This window comes from Rhea americana, unplaced genomic scaffold (genome assembly GCF_003343005.1).
Source record: "Rhea americana isolate MKP2758 unplaced genomic scaffold, rheAme1 scaffold_51, whole genome shotgun sequence".
NCBI classification, from domain to species: domain Eukaryota; kingdom Metazoa; phylum Chordata; class Aves; order Rheiformes; family Rheidae; genus Rhea; species Rhea americana.
This window is the reverse complement of record NW_028186657.1, coordinates 2,286,633-2,297,202: the sequence shown is the minus strand read 5'-3', so window position 1 is coordinate 2,297,202 and position 10,570 is coordinate 2,286,633. Positions and strand designations below refer to the sequence as shown.

The following is a 10,570-nucleotide window of genomic DNA, read 5'->3' as shown; positions in this document are numbered from 1 at the left end:
CGGCCGCCTGCCGGGGCACCCCGCGTGGCCCCCCGGCCAGCGCCGTGGCACTGCGTGGCGCCGCGGGCATCGCCGCTCAGGCAGTGGGCGCCGGGCACGGCGGGGCGCTGCAGCCGCCTGCCCTGCGGCACCCCGCGTGCGGAGGGGGCGAGCCCCCCGGGACACCCAGAGAAGGGGTGCAGACCGCAGGGGTGATAATTGTGCCTGAGAAGCTCGTGCTGCTTAGGGTAGGGATGGGGTCCCCAAGCCAAGACCCCCCCGAGACTCCCCCGTGCCATGTCCCCTCTCGTGCTGAAGGTGACCTGTGCGGGGGAACGCGCTGAGCCCCGGCAGACCTGGACGTGTTGGTCTGCGCCAAAGAAGTCTTCTGTGAGTTAAGCCTTTTTCCAGCTCTGGAGAGGATCTGCTGCTAATTATCATTATTTTTTGCCGTGCTCGTGACTCGATGGCTGCCTGAGTGCTCCGCCGCTYGCCGCGGAGTTGTTTGTGGAGTCGGATGTGCTGCGCTTACTTGCTGTTTGCTTGCAGCGGGTTGTGACCGGTCGCTGGAGGGTGACGAGGGCAGGAGGAAAGTCGAAGAGGGCCGGGGTGCGAGCACGGCCCTTTGCACAGGGAGGGCTGGCTGGGCGCGGGGGGCGCGGGGGGCGCCGGCTCGGAGGAGGCTCCCCGCGGCCAGCGAGCCGGGCRCCTCCTCGGGATCGTGGAAGGTGCGCGGTGCTCCCTGCGCCCTCGGGTCAGGCGCGCCCGCGGCRGGGGCGGCGAGGGGCCCCGGGTGGTGAGAGCGGTGCCTTCACTGAAATGGGGAAATCCCGGAGTCGCCTGGGGACGCCTCCGCCCCGCGCTCGCCCCCGCGCTGCCCGCTGCGCCCCGGTGCGCGCGGCTGCTCGGCCGAGTTGGCACCCCGTGAAACTGCCCTGGCGGCGGTGCAGGCGAGTCCTGAAAGCACCGCCAAAACCCCCTTTTTGCCGTAAACGGGTACGGAAGGGCATCGAGCCACGGCCGACCACGGCCTGGCGACCACAGCCTGGGCTGGGATCCCCAGAGCGCAGGGCGAGCTCCGTCCCCCGCCGTGCCCTGACGGACAGACGAGCCGGGCCAGCGGGTCCCCTTTGGGTTGCCGCGGGGTGGGGGAGCGCCGAGCCCCACGGGGTGGCCGAGCTCRGGTTCAGGAGCCGAGGAGCAGGGCGCGGAGGTCCGGCGCGGGGCTGCTGCGGGGGCCGGACGGCCGCGGAGGTGACCTTGGGGAGCCGGGTGGGCGGGCTGCATACCAGGCGCTCCTCGCGCGCCCAGCCGCGCCGCCCGCGGCCTCCGTCCTGCTCGCTCCGCGCGGAGCCGGGAGGCGAGGGCACCCCGGGGCGGGAGCCGTGCGCGAGAGCCCCGCCAGCGCCCCGCACCCCTGCCGGCACCCCGCTCCCGCGGCTGCTCGCCGTGGCGGGGCGCGCTGCTGGCCTTCGGTCCGCATTCCCGCCCCGAGGGATGCCAAGATGCCTTCCTGAGGGATCAGGGCTTGGAAAGCTTCCAACACTGGGATAAATTTATTTTGGAGATATAGGAACTATATGTAGCATCAGGAGCAAGGGAAAGGTTAGAATGCAAAACTCAAGGCTTCTCAACGGCATTAACAGCTTGCAAGCCRGTGGTACAGATCTCGCTGCACGGGAGGTGGTACTGGTTTTGGATTGCAACTGTTGCAGGAGAAAAGCCAGCAGCAGACGGCAGGAGACAGGCCCGGCAGACCCGTGCCAGCGGTGAGCAGCTGCTGCAGGACCCGCGGCGGCCGCGGGGTTATTGGCCGAATCCTGAACTTCTTGCGCTGGCCACAAAGCAAAACTTCTTACCTAGGAGCAGAGTTGGGATTTAACTTCGCGTCTCTTTGGGAGTTCATTCTCTGACAATAATGTTGCGTGGTTCAATTGTCTAATGTAGTTGTAAAACAGGAAAAGAAGAAGAAAAATACGGTAAAAGCAGCCTCATGCAAAAAGCTGAAGCACAGGCTGCAGCTGACAGTGCTGCATCCGCCTCCACGCGTGCCTGCTGGCTCGGCGCGTGGACGAGCTCGCCTGGCTGCTGACAGGTTTGGAGGTGGCTCAGGCTCTGATGGAAATCCTGGTTAATTGGTCCATCAGCAGCTTTGCTCGAGGCCTTTAGAAATGTTTTATTCTAAGAAGCTGGGTACTTAAAAAAAATAAAAATAGAAGATAACTTTTGACACAAAGAGCCTCTTCAAACCTGAATCCAGAAATTCTCATGCTGAAACATTTTAAAAAAACAGTACTGTTGCCAATGGTCTGCACCTGCGAGATGTTTCGGTTTGGACCAGCTGGTTCTTCCCAAAGCCACMCTAGAAGCACCTGCTTAAGGCACCTTCGTAATTCAGTTAGTTTTCAGCTGCATTTTGGCTGTTGTGTCCTCTTTGGCGACGAAGCTCTCATCCAAGAGGACAACGGAGCACTTGGGAATCAAACTAGCTCCAGACCCCATTTTAATTGCTCCTAGAGGTAGGAAGGGTGCGGTCGCTTTTAGTCTTGGGGCAGGTATTTGGATTTGTTTGTTTGTGCCTACACACTTCTYGCTCCCCTTAGTCATTTCTGAGTTAGATCTGGTTATCTGAAAATATCTTCCCTGGCCTGGGGACAGGCTCCAAGCTCGAGCGCTCCCTGGCCCCCGTCCGCACCGGGGTCTGTCCGGGGCGGGAGCGGGYGTGGAGGCGCTCCTGGGCACCAGGGATTTGGGGGGAAAGGCTTTCCCCTACCACAAATGGGCTGCCCATCCTTTTCGGGGCGCTGCTTTCCGGCCCTGCGCTGGCTGCTGTGCGTTGTGCCGGATCTCCCCGTTCCCGCATTGTGGACCGGGTTTGCCCTGGGCTGGCACGTGGGCCCCAGGGCGCCCTTGGAGACTGTGCTGCTTACGCCTCCCCCTAGCACCTCGGGTCTCGGCCTCGAAGCGCCCGGGGACCCCTGCGCCAGTGGAGGAGGGCGAGAGCCGTTCCGTGCCGGGCTCTGTGCCGTCTCCGCTTTCCGGGGCGGYGGAAGGAGCCGCGGCCGGGGCGATGGGGGCAGCACGGATCCCAGCAGTCCTGCTCGTCCCATGGGGTGAACTGGACAGGGGGAGSGTGCAAATCAGCAGGGCAAAACCGGGGCAGCCCCGGGCAGGGCAGCGGGGAGGTTACCCGGCATGATGAGCATCTCTGATGCCAAAATCTGTCTCTGCAGTAGAGCTGGGCAGATGAGGCTGAGGGCGTCCCAGAGGGGGCTGTGTCCGCCCCGGGGGCCGGCCGTGCCCGCAGCCGCGGGCCGGTCCTTGCATCCTGCGCTCCTTCCGCAGACCAGGCTCCGACACGGGGGCCTGCGGCCACGGGCAAGCCCTCGGCAGCAGCTCCTTCGCGCGTGCCGCTTCTCGTTAAATCCCCGTTTCCTTTGCTCAACACCTGGGAAGAGCCTGAGGCTACGGGGTTGGGGGTTTGGGGGAGAGGAGCCGCGGGCGGGCGGGCGCCCCGGCGCGCTCTGCCTGGAGCGGCGGCGGCGGCGGCAGCGGGCTCCCGGGACGTGCCTCGGTTTGCGCGGCGAGGCGTGCTGGCAGCGAGCGTGGACCTGGCGCGCGCCGGCTGCCTCGTGCCTCCTCGCTCTGCCTGTCGGGGCTGAATCCAGCGCCGAGCCCGCTAAAGCCATAGAAGGGAAGATAACGCTGTGCTTTCCCAGAGGCTGAAAGTTTTCCTGCTCTCTCTGGCAGCTCCTCTTCCATCCAGCTGGGAAGGGGGGGCCGCGAGGCTGCCGGGAGCAGGCAGGCACCGCTGCGGGCTTGGCGCTGCTTTGCGCCCCACGCAGGCTCCCTGRCCCGGTTCGTGTTTGCCCAGGCGTGGTGCTGGCCCGAGGGAGGCTCAGCGCCGCGCCGGGGCGCAGCCAGCGCGCTGCGGCCCCCGCCGCAGCCTGGCACCCCCACGGGGGCCACCCGGCCCCGGCTGCCTCGGGGTGGTGTATTTGGGGCTGCGAGTGCGCCCCAGAGGTGCCCCGTAGCACCAGGCACCCCGGGCTGGAGCCCCGGGCGCTTATGGGCAGCGAGGGCTGGATTAGCCCCCCCGCCGGGGGCAGAGCTGCAAGAACAAGCGAGCTTTGCTTTTATCCTCCAACAACAGATAAAAATACATCTCTCTCTCTCTCTCTTTTTTTTTTCCCCCTCCTCCCCCCGCCGTAACTAAACTAAGCCCGTCCCAGGGCTGGAAGGAGGCGCGCCGAGCCGCGCTGCCGAAGCCGGCTCTGGGCTGTGTCAGCCGCCCGCGGCCGCGGCGGGGCTCCCGCGCCGCGTTCCTGCGCTCCTCGCGTCTCCGCTCGCCCTGCTGCCCGTGCCGCCGAGGAGCCGCCGGGCTGCGCTTCCACCGTGACCGCCGCTGCGCTGCCGCCGTTTCTCGTTCCTCCTTCCCGCCTGCGGTCTGGCCCCGGCACAGCCTACGCAAAGCGCCGGCACGTTTGCGCGTTCATGGGTGTTGCAAAGCACCCGGGGCCTGGCCGGCCCCGAGCGTCCCGGGACAGCGGGAGGAGGGCGGAAAGGACGCGCCGGAGCCCGGGAACTGCTCCCTGCTCTCCGCTCCCAGCAGCTTTATTGCCTGTGCCCATCTCGTGCCGGCACCTTGTCGGGTGGGTTTGCAGGCACCCTCCGTTTCTCACAGGTCTCCCAGAGGCCGGGAGAGGAGGCTGGTACCGCTGYGCAGGCAAAGCGTCGACCCCGCAGCGGTGGGGGCCGGCGGCCCGGCTGAGGGGCAGCTGGGGGCAGCGGGGTGCAAGCTCCACGCTCGCCTGCGAGCTGCGCGTGTCCRCCCGGGCGTCCCCGGCTGCAGCCACCAGCAGTCATTTTTCCACCTCAGCCTAGCACGGGATCAGGCCTCCCATACTCCTCTCTCTCTTCCAGAGACGGCTGAAACCCCGGCAGCCGAAGGCTTCCCGGGAGCTGAAGGCCTTGAAGGCAGAGAATGGTGAGAAGAAAGTTGGTGACTTTCCCCCCGTGCTTTCTTGGCCCTCCTGCATCTTTAAAAGCAGTAAAATCAACCCCACAAGGCARCAGTTAGTACCAGTAGCCAGGAGGACCCTGGGATGATGACTCTAACCTCAACCTGGCTGTGGCACGGGGAGGCAGATGGTTGCACCCCATCATCCTGGGTAGACAGATCATCCCCAAGGCAGGAGGCCTAATGAGGCACTGGGCTACGTCCTCTTTGGGCCTGCCAAAACATCCCAATTAGTGCTAATTTGTGCCCTCGGTGGGTGGAGAGAGGGGTGGTATTTGTCCAGCAGRGACGAGGCAGAGGGGGCTTGAAGGTGGGCCACCGAGCTGCCGGCAGGTCGGCTGCCCAGGAAGGCAGACCAGCCTGGTTTGCAGGATCGGGSCGTGTTTCGGCAGCGTTTGCCTTGCAGCCGGTGCCACGCTGTTGCCTGAAGATGGGAAGGAGAAAGCCGCGCTGCCAGGGGAGCAGAGGACAGGGACTGTAAAAATCTCTGAGGAGGAAAAGGAGAGCCTGAGACAAGCCCGCGAGGCGGAGACCCAGAGGCTTGCCCAARACGTTAAAATCCAGGTAGGACAGAACAGCAGGGCCGGGGCTCTCCGGAGCAGCACACGAGCAGGGCGTCATTCGCCCAGTCGGCAGCTCCCCGGCAGCGATCGCAGACCTGGCACGGACCAAGCGTGGCAGGAGTGTCCCCTGCCTTGTTCAGCTTAGCTGAGCCGGCCTGCAGGCCGGGACGCGGCGAGGCGGCCGGGCCTGTGGCTGCGCCGGGAGCATTAGAAAGCCCGAAAGGCTGCAGGGCTGCACCACGAGTGAGCACACTCACACCTCCCTTGTGTCCCCATGTCATCTTCTGGCTCACATGAGCAGAGAAATGAGAGGTGTTGCTAAAAATAGCAACGCAGCCTGTGCCCCAGGGGAAAGGAGAGGTGGAGCATTCCTTACACGGGATGAGATGCTCAGGGTTTGTCCTTTCCGTGGTTTCCAGGTGGAAAAGGGAAAAGACTTGGAGCTGAAGGAGCAACTCTCTGAGCTGTTCAATGCACTGAAGAGAGAGCACGAAGAGACCCTGCAAGGTGCGCGCAGTCTCTTCAGGAGACCACTTTCTGCCTCCCCCAGCCCCCGCGTCACCACCTCGGCCTGTTYTCCAGCCCCAGTTGCCCTGCAAGTACCTTCAACGGGCTGGGGCTTGGTGCCCCATTGGTCTGTGGGGGCTACGGGCAGCRGGATGTGGCACCCTGGGTTGCTCTGTGGTGTCACAGGGAACAGGGCAGGCTGGCTTCTCTGGTGTCTTCATGCCCATGACRCTCAGCTCACGTGTCCCCACAGAGCTCCAGAGAGCACACGACCAGGAGAAGCTGCTGCTGGCAGAGTCCCACCAAAGGTCCCAGGAGGCCTTACAGGTAGCAGGAGGGTCCCTGAGGGAGATACTAGCAGAGGGCTTGAGCGACTGTCTCCTGGCTCTGCTGCGGTGCCCACGCTCCTGCGTGGCTGCTTTGGTCCCCAGGGTGCCACGGGGACCTGACCTCCAGCTCTGGGGGTTATCAGGGAACCTCCTTCTCAAGAGGAAATTCCAAGCCTAGACACCTTTTTTCCTGCTTTTTCCCCTCCTTGGCTGCTGTAGGAAACAATAGACGCCTTGAATTCCCAGCTGAAGTCCTTCCAGGAGAAGATGAAGCGGGTGGAGGAATCACTCTTGAGCAGAGACTACAAGAAACATATCGAGGTGCAGGGAAACGCGGGAACGAGCGTCTCTGGGTTCGGTGTCAGCAAAGTCTCTTGCCTCTGGCAGTTTGGCCCAAAGTGAGAGGTGCTGCTCTGAGGGACTCCAGTGCTAAGGTGGAGGGGCTGGGGCCAGGAAGCTAAAACCCCACATCTGGGACCTGCATGGGCTGTTTGGGTCCCCTGTCCATGAGTGGCTGCAGCGAGTGGTGAAACGCAGTAGGCTGCGGGTACAAAGTGATGCTGAGAGGGGAACAGCACTGGCTGCAAGCTTTGGCCCACGGCAGTCACCCCACTGCTGTGCAGAGGATGACCAAGCACCTCAGCCAGCTGCAGGCTGCTGCATCTCTCCTCTGCCCCCCAGGAGCATGGGAGCCCCAGCCCGTTTTGGGAGCAGGAACTGGAGAGCCTGCACTTCGTCATTGAGATGAAAAACGAGCACATCCATGGCCTGGACAAGAAGCTGCTGAACCTGGAGACTGTGGTGCGTTCAGAGTGGGGGTCGGAGATGGGCTCTCTTCTCTTTCCAGCTCTTCCCACCTGAATCCTCTGAAGAAGTTGCAGCTGGAGCAGAGGCAGAAGGAGCCTGGTTCCTCCCTCTAGCTGCTGGCACCTTGGAGCCGGAGCCCAGGGAGGCCGTGGGCTGAGTGCAAAGCCCCGGCACTCCCAATGAGCCAACGTGCATCCCYGCGGGGAGCTGGGGGTGCATGGAGCTGGCAGCAGGCACCCCGAGGCTCCCCCCAACCCGCATGCTCTCCCGGCCCTGCCAGGTAGAGCAGAACTTGCAGCTGGAGGAGAAGGTGAAAACCCTGCTGCAGGAGAACGAGGACCTGCACGTTCGCACCCAGAACCACTTGATCATGACCAGGTAATTGCCCGACCCTAGCTGGTCCCTTGGGCCTCGGCTGGAGGTGACAGGGAGACGCTGGTGTGGGTGGCATCTCCTGCGGGAGAAGGGGCCATGGCAGGGGGACACCCAGGWACCCTGGAGCTGGTAGGAGCACCCGTCTCGGGCGCTGGGCAGGGCGCGGGGGCTTCCCTCCGCAGCACCTGCCGCTTGCCTGCAGGCAGCTGTCCGAGGAGCTGCTGGCCGCCCGCGGGGCGCTGGAAAAGGAGTCGCAGCTGCGGGAGCAGGCGCGCCGCGAGAAGGAGGAGCTGCTGTACCGCGTGCTGAACGGGGGGGAGGCCTCCCCCTTCCCCGTCCCTTCCACTGAGGTGCCCCTCATCGCCACGTAGCACCCCACGGCACGCTGGAGGAGCTGCCGGGCCTTCCTCCGGGCACACGGACCCAGAGCAGCTCTGGGCACGCGGCAACGGACCATTTCGCAGGACGCTTCCACCCTGCCTTCCCCCTCGCTCATGCCCTCCGTGTGCCGCGGGGCCGCAGGTGGCTCCAGCCAGCCCTGCGCATCCCTGCCTCCGGCACCAAACCCTGCGGCTACGCACTAGGGACCATCCGGGCTGCCTCAGGGGTGGATCCGAACCAGCGTTCGGCTCCAGGCAGGACCAGCATCAGCGTTCCCAGGAGTGATCACGCAAGTTGGTTRCCCGTGGGGCAGGTGGGATGGAGATGATCACCAGGTGGGTAAGGATGGCCCCGAGGCCGGGAAGGAACAGAGGGGGAGCAGATGATGACCAAGGGGACCCAGTGTTAAGCATGAGGAGCAAAAGGTGATAGCTGCGCTGTTCCCCAGCAGAGAAGCCCTGCAGGAGAGGGGAGGTAGTAACAGAGAGGGGCGTCCTGGCTCGCTGCTCCCCTGAGCTGACACCACCTGAGTTGGCTCTGCTCATTGCTCAGAAAAGCGCAGTTCCTGCCATTTTCACAGCAAAATGAAGAGTCTCCCCTGCCTGGGACCTGACATGGCCTTGGGGAAGAGGGGGAAGCAGACAAGGCTTGCACAGCTCCCCTTCCATCCTCCTGCTCCTGTAACYTGCTCCCGGGGATCACTCCCATGGCCTGGGACGTGCTCAGTCAGCAACACACGGAAGCCAAATGCTTCTGGCTCTCACACCCTGCCAGCTGGCCCTGCAGGCCCCATCTTCTCCCGCAAAGCTGGGCAGGGGCTGCATGCTYGAAGGTGCTTTCAGGGCACAAAGTGTCCTCTCACAGGGGAGCAGGCTTTGGCGGTGACTGCCAGCAAGTCCCATCCCTCCCTGCCCATGTCCCCAGCGCAGGGAGACACTGGAGCAGCAGGGACAAGGGGGACCGGAGAGCTGCAGGACAGCGGCTGGATGCGCAGAAGCACCTTGCACTGGGTGCATGAGTGTGGTGGGATGGCAATTGCTCCAGTGGCCGTCCCCAGCCTGCCCCCCCCCATCCCAAGCAGATTTAGCCGGGGTGGGGAGGTGTGTGTGCGCGCGCATGTGTGTATGTATGTGAGTGTGTGTGCACTAGGCCAATGCTGTACCAATTACAACTCTAAAAGCAGCAGCCTAAAGAATCCAGTGTCAGCATTTTTTTGGGCGGGGGGAGAGATGCTTGGAGGAGGCTGGTCTGGGAGAAACAGGGAGTCACTAAATAAGCCACTTTACTGCATGAGAAAAAGCATTAGGGAATGCAAAAGGCAGCAGAGGAGCAGTTTTGCCCCCATCCCAGGCTGGGCTGGGCATCCCGGCCTCTCCTCGCAGGCAGGCCCAGRTGGCAGCAGGGTGCTGTGCCCCGGGCTGGGTGCCGGCAGGGGCGGGAGCACGCGGGTGTGGGTGGAGGTGGACACGGCTCCTTCCAGGGTCCAGGCCTGGCAGGTGTAAAGCCCCTGAGCACCAGCCTCGTCCACGTAGAAGGTGCTCTTGGCGTCCTGACACACCTGCCCGCCTGGCACATACACGGCGAGTGCCCCGGCTGCGGGCGGAACGGGAGGGTAATGCTGACACCTCTGCAGCGTGACTCAGGCACGTGTGAGCCCAGGGACGGGCCTCGCTGGCATGTCTGGAGGAGCGCAGGGTGCTTTCCGTTTTTTTCCTGCCTCCTTCCCTCTTTCCTGTTGTATTCATCTGTTTCTGTGGGCCCCCAGCACAAGGCAGATCCCAGCACCATCCAGCCCTGCCGAGCTATCGCGGCCAGTGCTGCAGTTATTTTCACCCTTTGTGCTGATCCTTATCAGGAAAAGGCCTCCATCAGCTGCAAAAAGGCAGCCAGGAGGGCAGACCCCAGCGAGTGCAGGGCCCGCTCTCCTCCCAGTGCCCTCTGCTAGGGGTGGGTGCGCAGGGCCCGGAGCTGAGGTGCTCTTCTGCCCCGGGCTCACTGCAGCCAGCCATCCACAGCAGGGACCCGCTAGCCCCCAACCCCAGCAGAGCACAGAGCAGCTGTTCTTACCTGCCGCCGGGGGCACGCCTGATGAATGTGATGTTTACCTCCAGCTCTACAAGGATGGTGCACGTCACATTGAAGCTCTCCTTGGCTGCACAGCAGYGTCTGAGGCTCTCACCATAGGTTTGGGGGTAAGAAAGGGGTCTGCAGGGGCAGAGGAAGGTGGGAGCAACAGAGGCAACATATAGTCTGATTTCAGCATGTTCAGTGTCAAAAGGCAGCAGCCAAGGCGAGCGTGGTGGCCTCGTTGCCCACCTGGGCTGCATGGCCTGGCTAGTCCCTGCCCCCAGCCCTGCTAGTCCGTACAGACCTGCCTGCCCTGTGYCAGACCATGGGATCAGGTGTTTTAGTGACAGATTTGGGTACCCATGCTGGAGGTGCAGGGTGGCTATGAGCAACATATCACCCATCATAGATCAGAGGGCTGGGGGAAACGGCTCCAGCACAGCACAGCCCTGCTCCGCGAGAGGCTCTGCGGCAACAGAGCTGAACAAGGTGCTGACAGAGGAGTGCAGAGGCAGCAATGGGCACCTCCAGGTGTTCAGCCC

The 10,570-nt window shown here is 63.6% G+C and overlaps 1 protein-coding gene across 1 annotated transcript; it reads left to right on the top strand.

Moving 5' to 3' along the window:
- Window positions 1–276: 276 nt before the first annotated feature.
- Window positions 277–9,153, top strand: CCDC69 (coiled-coil domain containing 69). Its single transcript, XM_085317817.1, has 10 exons — window positions 277–304; window positions 529–707; window positions 4,903–4,966; window positions 5,406–5,563; window positions 5,982–6,069; window positions 6,323–6,396; window positions 6,618–6,719; window positions 7,080–7,199; window positions 7,486–7,583; window positions 7,783–9,153. The coding sequence occupies exons 1-10, from the start codon at window positions 277–279 to the stop codon at window positions 7,949–7,951; spliced, it is 1,080 nt and encodes a 359-aa protein (XP_085173943.1). The 3' UTR covers window positions 7,952–9,153.
- The last annotated feature ends 1,417 nt before the right edge of the window (window positions 9,154–10,570 follow it).